This window comes from Cynocephalus volans, chromosome 11 (genome assembly GCF_027409185.1).
Source record: "Cynocephalus volans isolate mCynVol1 chromosome 11, mCynVol1.pri, whole genome shotgun sequence".
Classification (NCBI taxonomy): domain Eukaryota; kingdom Metazoa; phylum Chordata; class Mammalia; order Dermoptera; family Cynocephalidae; genus Cynocephalus; species Cynocephalus volans.
Window position 1 is genome coordinate 62986930 of NC_084470.1, and position 13488 is coordinate 63000417.

The following is a 13488-nucleotide window of genomic DNA, read 5'->3' on the forward strand; positions in this document are numbered from 1 at the left end:
TAAGAGGCAATTGGACCATGAGGGCTGTGCCCTCATGAATGGATTAATTCAATCATGGATTGATGGGTTAACGGATTAATGGGTTTTAATGGAAGCAGACTGGTGGCTTTATAAGAGAGCACATTAAGTTGTTCAGCCCTCTCCCCGTGTGATACCCTGCACTGCCTCAGGACTCTGCAGAGAGTTCCCACCAATAAGGCCCTTACCAGGTGCACCCTCTCGACCTTGAAATTCCTAGCCTCCGGAACTGTAAGAAATAAATTTCATTTCTTTATAAATTACCGTTTCAGGTACTCTGTTAAAAGCAACAGAAAACTGACTTGATAAAATTCCTTTAGAATATCTCCTTTATATCACAATTAGGATATTATTTTAAAATTATGTGTGTAGCTATAGCTTATATTCCCTATGAATCAGGATAGCAAAGGGGGATTTACAGAATATTTGTTTAAAAATGGGGCAAGGTGCCTGCACGGTTGAGGCCTGCTGCAGAACACATGTTAAATGGGGGCTATTGCCTGCACACCACTGCTATAGTCTCTTCCCCTCTAGAGAGCCTGGGGGGTCAAACAGAAGACAGGGAAGCTCCTCAGTGCCAGCAGGATGGGGAGAGGATGCTGGCCAGCTCTATGGAGGGAAGAACCTTGGCCTGAGATGGGCAATCTCTGCGGGCAGGTACACATCAGAGTAACAGCAAAATGAGGCTTGTGTAGCAAAAGTGTGTAGGCATACAGGTTTTGTACCTGCTTCAGAAGCCAGGAAACTATTGCCAACACCCTGAGAGATGCCACAAGAGATGGGGGGTGGTTTGCTGAGGGTGCCTCCTACAGCTTTGCTGGGGCTCAGGCAGTGCTGGACCCATAGTTCTGGGTTGACAGGGAGCTGGTTAGAAAGCAGTGGTTCCTGTGGACCGTGGCTGCCTTCCTGGTTCCACACTCTGGGCCTGTGGGTCATCTGGGACTGATATCAGGCCAGTCACAGCCCATGCCCCTGTCCCTTCCTGGGGATGACAGGAAGTCAGGGTAGTGTGTGTGCCTGTGTGCTAAGGGTGCGTCATGTGGTCCTTTTCCTGAGGCTGCAGTGTAAATGTCCTCTATCCCTAGGGTGTGGGGAGGGTTAGATGAGAATGCGCATAAAGCATGAGCACATGACAAATGTCAGGTATTGTGGGACTGCAGTTCAAATTTATTCATATTCATGTGAAACGAATGTTTGTTGACTTTGCATTACCTTCTCTCAAGCCATTCCACCTCTGTTCTTGGTTCTAAGAAATCTCTTCCTAGCTGTCTTTACTTTTGTCAAGTTTATCCTAGTGAACCTGAAGAGATGTGCATGAGGTGCACAAGGCTCTCGTGGGACTGGGAGCCTGATCCCCTCACTGATGTTAGGACAGCACAGGCTCACCTTGGTTTTCCTACATGTCTGTGTGGGCGTGGCAGCTGTCCTTACCTGACTCCATTCAGCAAATTCTAAGAGGTTTATTTCTTGAATTGATCTAAGCCCTTCTGAAATCTGTTCAGACTCTGTATATTACATGTAACAGAGACCCTGTTTGCATTGTCTGAAACATGGCCATATATAATGAACTTCGGGGTTGATCTGATTCAGTGCCTGCTTCTTGCTGCTGCTCCCTTCTGCCTTCATCTAAAGGAGCACTTCTCTCATGGTGATAACACGGCTGCCCCATTTCCAGTTTCTCAGCCAGCAGTACAGACTGGCTGGTTCCTGACAGCTCTGAGATAAACATTGCTTCCCAGAAACTTCAACAGTCTCTATTCATATTCTCATATTGAAAGATCACATTTTTAGCAACACATAATTTATGAACAAGGATCCGTAAACGGTGATTGAAAGTGTCATTAGAAACAACCAAGAAACTCCAAACCTCATCCAACTCATTTTCAAGAGAAAACTCTATAACTCTTATTCAGGACCTACTGACCTTAGTTCTTCACAAAATTCCAGTGAAACAGTTACCTGGCTTCCTAGGTCTTGACAGATGAAAAGCAGCTGGTGAGCAGACCACTCCAGTTTTTAATAAACAGTGGTAACACGAATGACCTGAGAAACTATAAAAAGCAGTCTAGGATAATTTCTCATGGAGGCAATGGAGTCAAGAAAGGAATTCTAGACCACTTCTCCAGACTCCTTGGCTTCAGGTCCTGGATCCACCATTGGCTTAATATCCAACCTTTGGCACATCTTCAATCCCTTTCAGCTTCAACTTCCTTCTCCCTGAAATAGATTATTGAGAAGATCAGGAAAATCATGGGACAGCAATTCATAAGTGTTGAATAAGCATGCAGCATTAATGATGACTTAGGGGACATATATGTGTGTAAAATACAGTCATAAAGGAAGAGTTAGCTCTAAGGCAGGCAGGAATAGCAAACATTTCACTTGGAAATATACTAAAGTGTTATCAGGAACATGCACAATTAAAGCTTTTTTTCTTTAAACTTTTCTCTATTTTCCATAATGATCATGTTTTACTTCTTTCCATCCCTCCCCTCTTCTTTCTTTCCTTATTCTCCTAGATGCCTGGCACATCATGAGACCTCAATAAATACGAATTGAGTGAATCTGGGAAATGGCCTGGATTGTAAAGTCCCCCACGAAAGTGTTTTTGGCTGTGGTTAGTAGAATTGTACCCTCTATCTGGGGAAATCTTAGAGTAGTAAATGAAGTTCTTTAGATGTTCACCCATGTGAGTTATACACCGAATGTTTAGCTACTAGGGAGGGAAGTATATTTAATAGGCACCGGTACTCAGGCTCAGTCCTAAGGATCTATGTGGCTTGTGACCCAGCTGGCTGGGAATGGGCTGTGTAATGGTTAATTCAACTTGACTGAGCCACCTGATGCCTCGGTGGCTGGCTAAACATCATTTTTGGGTGTGTCTGTGAGGGAGTTTCTGGAAGGGATGATCATTTGAATCAGTAGACCGAGTACAGCAGATCTACCCTCACCAATGTGGCATTGTGAGGCATCATGCAATTCCTTTAGGGCCTGGATAGAATAAAGAGGAGGAAGGTTGAATTAATCCCACTGACTGCTTGAGCTGGGACATGTATCTTCTGCTTTTGGTGCTCCTGGTTCTCAGGCCTTAAGACCCTGTCTGTCCTGTGCTTTTCTGGATCTCCAGCTTGTAGATGGTAGATGGCGGGACTTCTCAGTGAGCCAATACCTTATAATAAATCTTTTCCAATATATCTATATCTATATATCTCCTATTGGTTCTGTTTCTCTGGAGAACCCTGACTATACAGGGTGGAAACAGATGGATGAGGGTTTTGTTCCTTTACCACACCCCACCTCACCAGTATGGTGCTCTGGCAAAGTGCAGCAATTCACTCAAAAGTTCTTATTTCTACAAATTAAATAAAAACACAATGAAAATTTAGTAGGTGCTAAAACTTGGTTTTGAAATTTTATTAAAAAAATATATTTGCAAACATATAAAATTTAGGATGAAAAATGCTCATTTTAAAACATGTAATAACTTAATATTTGCAAACATACACAGATGGTATAAAATCCATACCATTAAAAATGTTAATGATGCAGTATTGCGCTCATGGAACAAAAATCTTGCTGTAATTCCAGAGCCTCTCATTTCCACATTTCACAGAGCTGAGGCTCTGGTACAATGAAAGTCATGAGAGCGACATGGCCAAAGCAGTAACACAGAATAAAAAACAATTTAGAACACATATTTTAAAAACACGTTTCTTAAGGAATCACACAGATAAAAGGGAAACACAATTTTGCATTTTCCCTACTTCAAAGGGAACAGTATTGCATTTTAGCATTTTAAATGAAGATGTCAAATACTAACTGAGTGAAACATTGCACACATCTCTCTCGCTGAATTTGCTGAAAAATAGGCTCCTTGAGGCCCTGGCCCACTCAGAAATGTACTCAAGCAGCTTTTAAAAATGCTAGTGTAAGTCACTTTACTTTGCTCAGATCTTAATATTTTTGACACTTGAAAACATAGGGCACTACTGGTTCTAGTAGGTACTTTGAACACAACTGAAGGAAACCAAAGGTAGGCAGGAAAGAAACCTGTGCTCAGCAGCAAATGTGAAGCAAGGACACAGGCCCTCGGCCCCTGTGATTCCTCAGTTCTCTTCACTCACGCGGGCTGAGCCCCCTCATGCCTGTGCCAGCTCTCATTCCTCTCAGATTTACAGTATGATGGCTGATTTTGTTTTTTAAGCAGTTAGGCACCTTCAATTTCATGTTGCATTATTAGTAATACAATGGCAGTTACGGCCTCTACTACCAAAATGAGAAAATTTCAAACTACATTCTTTGGGGAAGGGCAGTAATAAAGCTGCATGGTTTAAAAAATATTTACTTAGTAGTGGATTTGATGGGGTTTATAATTTCTACAAGAAAACAAAGGCCTGAAAAAGAACAAATGCTTGACATGCAAAATCTGGTCAGACATATTCTAAATTAAGCCTGTACATCCTCCTGCAGAGAAGGGCCCAGATGGACTTGGGTTCTTAACACAACACCACTCTTTGTGATGGCTATACCTAAGCTTTCAAAGGTAAGCTGTGGACATTCCATATGTAGACAGCATGAAATGCTTCTCCTGATACTGACAGTTACTTGAAAACTTAGATTCAAAGTCAAGTAGTCCAACTTTCACACCTTACAAATCCTAGGAGAGATGCACAAAAAAGAGGAGCCTCCGTCTTAAAGGAGGTGTGGGAATCCATTCAAAGATATCGCATTAATAACAACAAAAAGAGCAGCGCCACCCACTGGTGACGCTCCAGACACACCTCTTCTCTAAGCTTTGGGCTGCTCCTCCCGGAGCCTACACTTGGACCCCAGGGGTGGGGGTGGGCACACAGATGGACAGAGTAGTCTAAATGGAGGTCTCCTGGGGTTCTGTAAAATCAAGCAAGACGCATCTCCATCTTGGTGTCCATTTTGATTCAACTAAGGTTCCAGTAAAGACACTGCAACAATGTAAACACGCAACCAAAGCTAGCATGAGGTTCTGGATAGTAAGCCTGAACGAGGAGGAAATAAGGCAACTGAACTGTGACTTTCAGGCCAGGGTCATCCAACTGCAACTATCCAGACTTGGCCTGGCTTCTCTAGGGACTCATTCTGGCCTGAACTTTCTGGTAATCAAGACTGTGAACTTCTGTCTTCTGAATTTTAAGTAAATGCTGTGAATATAGAAATTTGGGAGTTGAAACAGGTTTACCCTTTTCAAGTCTCCATGACTTGGGCACTTAAAAAGTTTACTTTCACACTGAGGAAGCCTTATCATAGATTCACTTTACTATCATATTCATTTCTAGGACATAGGGTGAAACTTAAGATATGATTACAGATTCCCTCTAGGATATTCTCTCTTAACTCTTTCATATATTATACATACTCAAAAGATCATTTAAGTTCAAATGTCTATTATAACAAGAATCCCTTGATTCGTCCATTTATCAAAGCCCACTGAGACTACACTTGGGATGCGATTAAACCTACTAGTGCATCCATTTTATGAGAACAGTAACGTGACTCCCTGGACACCATCTCCTGGTGTCAGCAACACTCTGTATATTACTATCACTTTCTCTTTCCTGGATGATCCACAAGCAATTCATTTTTGGTTGCTGAATTTATACACTGTCTTTGAAAACAAACTATTCCTAATTGAGTATGAAAACTTATAAGCTTCCCTGAACTCTGCACAATCCACATATAACTAGATAAACAGCAATAGAAGACAATAATTAGAAGCAGAAACATTGTTCAGGGAGCAAGTTAAGATGAACAAAAGCCAATCAAAGTACTCTTTATGCTAAAAAACTAAGATCAAACTAAAACAAGTACGTAACTCTCAAGTAATTTTCTAAAATTTCAGCTAGAAAAAAAAATCTACGGACTTAACAATTGAGTTACATTAAAGCTTAAATGATTGTTCCCAAGGAACCATCACATCTGTCAGCATTATTCACAGCTAATCCTTATGCTAGCTGGTTGAGCCAATTGGGTTTTTACCCCATCATTAAATAGTGCTCAGAAAAGTAAGCAGTGCATCTTAATTGGTTAAATACTACAAAATGACCTGTATCGTAGAAACAAAGACACCTTCATTCAAAGAATACCTTAAAATTACTATTGCTGAAATCAATCAAAATCTACATCAAAATATTACTAAACATCATTACATGCCATAAAAGAATAAATATAAATCGTGGCAGATCAATAGCAGCATAACAAAGCATCTTTACATAATTTCACACTTTGGGCTGGAAAAGTACTCACAGCCTAGGAATACATTGGTAAAGTTCTGAATTTCACACTTTCTTTTGAACTCTATATTCTACAACAAAGTAAGGGCAGTGTGAATAACAGCTCCCTTTTCTGCATAGCTTTAAAATGGTTCTCAGTACACTTGAGGAATGGAACCAGAATGGCTTTGTCAGATTGGTCCGCTGGTCCTCGTCTCAAAGTGTTAAGGAAAACAATCAACAATGACTTCTGTGTTTAGACAGAAAAGGAAAATAAGGCTGTGTTTCACACACAAACTTAACATTTTCAAAACCATTGGAGAGTTTAACTTAAAGTGAATCTTTCTGACAGGATTTGGGACTTACCAGCCCCAGCCCTTGCTTCAAGGGTGTGACCTGCCTGCTCCCACGTCACCACAGAGCCTGACAGGGAAGGCTGTGCTGGGAGCCCGCTGCATGGCAGGACTGGGGACACTTAAAAGCAAAACACAATTGAGAAATTTCAGAACTTTTCAGCCCAAATGGGGCATTCATATAAAATATACTCCATTTGAATAACTTCTAATTTACCAACTTAAATTCTGATCCTTAAAACTCGAAGCTACTTTGCAGAGCTGACCTCTCCTGTTTAGAACTTGATGATCAGCCTAACGCCCAAGTTTATAGGGCATAGGGGGAGGGGAAAGGGTGTGGGCTGGGGTGAACTCTGACTGAGGCAAGGCTGTTGAATTCTCCCGAAGTCCTTGAAAGTGAAAGCAAGCTGAAAATCACACTCCTCATTTCACACATTCGTTTATAGCTGATGAAAACACCCACATAACTTAATACGATGATTTTTTTTTTTTTTTGTCAAAACAAAGGTCTGCTGGTGATGCTTCACAGTGAAACCTTGATTATCACTGAGAATGCCACTTGGAAAACATTCTTAAGGAAATGAGTCCCTTTCTCATAGGCTCAATTTCAGGATTCTCAAAACTCAATGTTTTGCTTAGAAGTTTCCATGATGAGGCATATTTTTTTCACAGGTTGACAACCTGCCTTCAGATTTATTCCACTCCAGTCATAAGGTGTGGTTGTCTTTGTTCTTGGTCAGAACCTGCAAGTAGACTTCATGAAGTGTACTAAGGAAGCTGGAATCATTCTGGAAGAGATGGTAAATGTAAGAACACAGAATGCAACATTTACCTCAACAGAACTTACTTCCTTGATAACAGCTTAGGGAAAAAACTGTATAAATGATTTGTATAACTAATTACTAATTACCCAAATAATCCAGCAATACCACCTAGAGACAATTAATATTTTGGAGACCACACAGATATTTCCCACCAGGAGTGTATGCTCAGGAAGAGAAATACTCTCCCAGCAAGTCTTTTGAATTTACCTTAGGAACTGATTCTGTAAGGAGACCTTATAAAATGTTCTTTTTTTTTTTAAACTAAAGAATAAAAAATTCTTTTATTTTTATTTTATTAAAGAACGAAAAGACTAAATTGATATCCTACATACCTTTATTAGATGTATTAACGTATCCTGGAGCTGAGACTTGCTGAGAACAATGGAAGGCTTTCTTTGATTTTCTGGTGTTCCAACAGTTAGAGGAGAAGGGGAGCTTGCTTTCCTCTCAAGGTCTGTGGACCTTGTAACTGTCTGCTGGAAAACACTTGGGGACAGAAGGACTGAAGACACTGCTGTGGTTGTTGCAGTAACCAGTGGGGGGCCTGCAACCTGCAGGGGAATAACGGTCATTTTGCACCAAACCGCAGTAACCAGCAGCCAGGCCCAGAGTAGGGAACATCTGATTACAAGCATAAGCAGAACAAGACTAGAGTGCAGAGTCAAATCCTAACTATTTTAGGTTCAGGTAAACATTCAGTAGAAACATTTGAACACTTTACATCTGGCTGAAGCTTCAGTTAGCTAACGGACGAAGGGCCCATTTATATAAGAATGCCCTAGAGTAGTTATGGGAAGCCAAGTCCAATAATCACAGAAAATGAATATAACAAAAGTATAGCATGCACAGTAAAAACAACCCTATGATAAATTAAAAATGCAAAGTTATTTGGGGTGGGGGTGGGGAAAAGACTGGAAGGGGCATGAGGGAATTTTCTGGGGTTGACAGAAATGTTATGTATTTTGATTGAGTTGGTGGTTACCCAGGGGATTTTATATGAAGCATCTTCAAAAAGTTCATGGAAGGATTCTTATTATTTTTAAATTCTAATTTTCCATGAACCTTTTGCAGTACCCTTGTATACATGTGTCAAAAGTCATTAAAAAACCCTGCATTTCACTATATTTAAATTATTCTGCAATAAAAAGAGAACTTAAAAACCCAGTAATATGAAGCACTTGTTTCTTTTGTGATGTTTGAGATATTTATTATACCATTACAGGTATCAAAGACAAAATTCCTTAAAAATAAAGTGAACACCTACCTTCTTTTCCCATTTAGATGTGCTTCTAGGCTAATTACAGCTAACAATCAGAATACACTAAACCATAATAATCAGTATTATGAATAATTCTTACACCCGATACAGTCAACAGACACCTACATTTCTTTCTCCTATATATCATCTCCTCATTTATAAATAGCAAAGAGCTTGCCACAATTTTAAGGACGTGATTTTTGGTATTTGAGCCATTTAGCTTGTTTTTTGGTGCTAAACCAGGCTGATAGCTCCTGCTGATTATACCAAGACAAGCTATGGAAAAGACTGGTTAACAAGACCAGTCAGAAGCTGACTTTAATTTAAATTCTGAGTCTCAAGGATAGGTGTAAAAGCTCAAAGGCAAACAGAAATGTGACATTTAAAGAACTGGAAAAAAAGGGTGTGTAGTTCAAGGGTGGTGGGTGATGGAGAGTGGAAATAGCATGTAAAAAATGAGGCAAAGGAGGACAAACAAGGGACAGAGTATGCAGGTGTGGGAGGCTTTGTCATCAGAGCAATGGGAAATGAGAGAATTCTAGCAGGATAGTGGCTCTGCCCCTGGGACAGCACAGTTCTTCCAGGGCAGGAAGTATTTCCTACTAACAGAAATCAGGCTGACCCATTCTCAGCAGTCACCCACTCACAAACACTTAATGTGGGCCAGCCCTGTGGCTGACCCTACCCTCTACGCCCATGGTCAGCGAAGACATCCACACAGAGATGACTAGAGGCCTACCGAGGCCATAGCAGTGTGCTCTGCCTGGGGGAGCCTGGCCTAGCAGGGATTCTAAGACAGCTTGGGTTTGAAAGCTAAGGTAACAATGTTTTAGTTTATACTGAGCAGAACTTAAAAATACAGTTGAACAACACAGGTTTGAACTATGTGGGTCCATTTACATGCAGATTTTTTCCAATAAATGCTGTAAATGTATTTTTTCTTCCTTATGATTTTTTAAATAACTTTTCCTCTAGCTTACTTTATTGTAACAATACAGAATACATACAACATACAAAATATGTGTTAATCCACTGGTTATGTTATTGGTAAGGTTTCCAGTCAACAGCAGGCTATCAGTAGTTAAGTCTTTGTGGAGTCAAAAGTTATATGTAAATTTTCACTGTGGGGGGTCATGGGATGAGGGCTGGCATCCCTAACCCCCGAGCTGTTCAAGGGCCAACTGTACATAATGTATTCTTCAGAATAAAGGAGTCCTTACCGGGATGGCACTGGATAACACCTTAGGCTGGGCAAATACTTCAGGATCCTGGTTCTGCTGCATAGACTGAAATATTTAAAAAGAAAAGATGAACAGATGTAGCAAGATTCAATCACGATTTCCTAGTTACTGGTGAAAAATCTAGGTTAACAATAAGGAATGGTTCAGATGTTAACTAGTTTCTTGATTCCTGAGGGAAGAGGCTGACAGGAACTTGCAACTCCACTGCACAATGAGAACTTCGGGACTGAAGAAGAGAGGGCTTTGTTCCCCTGAGAAAAGGGGTAAAATGCACAGCCTTTAAGACATCTCAATAAAAATCTAAAACCTGTATCTCTCATATGAGAGCTGGGACAGCACAGGCATATTTTTGATGTTGAGTCTGCAGAAATGAGAGATTCAGCTAGTGATACCTCCTGATAAGGTGATTTAGACTTGGACATGTGTCACTAAACAGTCTTCATTCCAGAGTTACACTTTCATGTGTTCAATTCATTCCCTTTCATGTGTCCTCATTCATTGGAGAGAACTTCTTGTTGTAGAGCAAATACATTAGAACTCGATAAAGCCCCAGGTCCTAAAATTAGTTTCAGCCAAGTAAATAAAAATGTACACATATGTAAGCATCCCCGGCCAGTAGGCATGCTAGAGTGTGGTGTTGCTCCAGAGGCCAGAATCTGGACAGGGCAGTGTTCAAGACTGCTGGTTATACTTCCAGAACAACTGAAACAGTGGTGGCAGGGGCTTTTCAGGGGTGACACACCTATCTGTTGAACAGAATATTCTCTCTTTTTATACTGCACAGAATGTCAGCTGAAATGGCCAAAGAATGAAAATACAATGGTGTAACCAACATACTAAGTTTCCTCCTTTTCAGTACAAGATCTCTTCAGATCTGGATCTATGGTCCTGAGTCAAATGAGGACTCCTGGAACTACTAGGCAAAAGAAAAACAAACAAAAAACCCTAAAACACATACCCGGATAAGAATATATGATTACAGTTTCTTAGCTTTTATCAGTTGAAATAATTTTGGGAAGTGGAATTGAGCTATAGCACCATTTACTAATTATTTAGTTGTTCATCACAAAGCTTCTTACCTCCCCTCTCTCCTAGCCCCAGACATACTTTAAAGAGACAACTCTTTATTTTTATTTATTTATTTTTTTTAAAAGATGACCGGTAAGGGGATCTTAACCCTTGACTTGGTGTTGTCAGCACCACACTCAGCCAGTGAGCGAACCGGCCATCCATATATGGGATCCGAACCCGGGGCCTTGGTGTTATCAGCACCGCACTCTACCGAGTGAGCCACGGGCCGGCCCCAAAGAGACAACTCTTTAAAAACTACTCTGTCTCATGTCAGTTAAAACCAAGGTCTTTGCCGTTTCATCTCATCCAATTATAGTTACCCATCCTCTTGCCACTACCTGGAGGGGAGCAAGCACCATGTTGCTGAGGGAGGCTGAGGGTGCTGCTCTTGCTGCTGCTGTCTTGGAGGGAGGCTCTATGAAGCTCTCAGGTGTGGCCAGTTGGCTGGATGCTGGAGAAAAGCTGGGTGCCATTGCACCTTTCCCAAGTGGCTGCGTCTGTATTTGGTCATGCTGTGGGGTCAACCTGAGTTTCTGGAGAAGATCAACACTTGGGAGGGATGTGCCAGCTGTGTTCGTCACACTCAATGGGGCCCTGAAGGGGCTCTGGCTGGCAATCAGACTGGTGTGGCTTAGCTCAGGGACTGGCTGATTCAGGAGTGGAGACCTCTGTCTAGGCGTGGTCTTCACTGCCTGCATCATGGTGCTGTTTCGAGGTAAGCTGGGGGGAACCTGTGCACTAGGAGCTTCAGCTGGTAGAGTGGGACTGAGAACAGGGCTCAACGGGATTGTGTAGCTTGGGGCATGCTTCTCACTAGACTGTGTGATAGAGGCTGGAGTGATTAGCAGTGGGGTGGTGACTTCGGGTTGGACTGAGTGGTGGGCAGCAGAATGAACACCTAGGTTTTCTGACTGTGGGACTCCTCCTGATTGATCAAAGGTAAATGGTAGGAATGAGCTGGGATCTTTCTGGGAGGCATCTACTGGCAGCTTCTCCACTTCTTCTGAATCCAGACCCATGACTGCAGGCTGTTCCTTTGGCAAAGAGGTTCCAAATAGCTCTTCCACTGTCAGATGTTTGTGTCCAGATGGAGCAGACTGAAAAAGAAATCAAACCACGCAGTGAAAAAAAATCTCCTGAAAACCAGTGTAACCAAACTTCTTTTCCACTGACCAAAACAGTTTGCAGAAGCAAAGATGGATGGAGTGTGAAAATAAGGAATGGAACAAACTGAAGATGCACTTGGGGTTAAGGCCAAGGCACACCTAGTATCCTTAAATTGGAGGATGGAAACCCACATATAGTAATAAAATTCAAATTTTAGGGACTCCAGGTAATAGTGTTAGAATTCAATTTCTTGGCAAATGGATATAACGGGAAGGGGCAATTACATTATTACAAAGCTAATAGTACCTAATTGCTCCATGTCAGTAGCACACATAGGAAAATGATACCAGAGAGGACAGAGCAACCAAATGCTGATCAAGCAATCCTATTATTATTTTCACTGTTCTTGATAAAAAGCTAGGCATTGCACCTTGGACACTTGGTCCCAAATAGCAGAAAATAAATTTAACCATTCAATAGCAGGCTATTCTCTCTCCCTATCCCTAAATCACAGAATCTTTAAGAAAAAGCAAAGCATTTAAGCCTGAAAATTTAAAATTTACATATTTTAAATTCACAATTTTAGTAAATTGGCTTATTGACATCATTGCAGCTATTCAAGGAAAAATTTATTCACAGTTTCCACTTGTGAGCTTTCCTGCACCTTCAAGCAGTACTGCCAAATTCATTTGACCTTTATTTCCTGAATACTTACAGGGTGCCAGGCTCTGCTCTGATCAGGGCCCAAGGTACACAGCAGGGAATAACAACAGAAGTACTGACAAAGCTTGCATTCTAGTGGGAGACACACTTAAGTAATTTGAAAGGCAAGCTTATGGTTTTTATTCCTAAAATGTATGATCTATTTAGTTGTTTAGATATGTGTTTATATTGTGTGAAAGTTGATGAAATCACTTTCTGTCAGACCCAGACAAAATAGGGCCAGGAAAGGCACAAAGGTGGGGGGCTCATGCTTGCTTTTTTAAGATAAAAACTGTTTCCAAGGACTTTCTAAAACCCTTCAGAAATCCCTTCCTGTCCTTCATGCACTTCCTGTTATGCATGTATGCACATACAAGGAGGGTACTTCAAAAAGTTCATGCAAAAGTAATTATCTTTTAATTCTATTTTTCCATGAACTTTCTGAGGCACCCTCATATTTCTGTGACAAGGCTTATCATTCTTTAGAACTAAAGTAATTCATATAAGATGCCCTGAAAGACTTGCTTAGCAATGGCATCTCAACCAATAAACTGATGAGAAATCCAGCTTTGAGTCTCCAAAATTAATGAACTCTATTTCCAAACAGCTTATGTGAACATCTCTCCCTTTCTGCCAGTAAAAGCTTTCTCTTACCTTTTCCTCACCAAA

At 41.0% G+C, this 13488-nt stretch overlaps 1 protein-coding gene across 3 annotated transcripts in view; it reads right to left on the minus strand.

Moving 5' to 3' along the window:
- Positions 1–1225: 1225 nt before the first annotated feature.
- DCP1A (decapping mRNA 1A) overlaps positions 1226–13488 on the minus strand; it is a 60624-nt gene continuing 48361 nt past the window's right edge. For 2 of the 3 annotated variants that reach the window (XM_063113924.1, XM_063113922.1), the window contains exons 7-10: positions 11349–12107; positions 9919–9984; positions 7773–7991; positions 3458–7404 (exon numbers count right to left, since the gene is read on the minus strand). In XM_063113924.1, coding sequence (XP_062969994.1) covers positions 7324–7404; positions 7773–7991; positions 9919–9984; positions 11349–12107 — 1125 coding nt within the window. In that variant the 3' untranslated portion in view covers positions 3458–7323. Of the gene's footprint in view, positions 2232–3457; positions 7405–7772; positions 7992–9918; positions 9985–11348; positions 12108–13488 lie in introns of those variants that run through there. The other variant, XM_063113923.1, reaches the window with a different exon arrangement.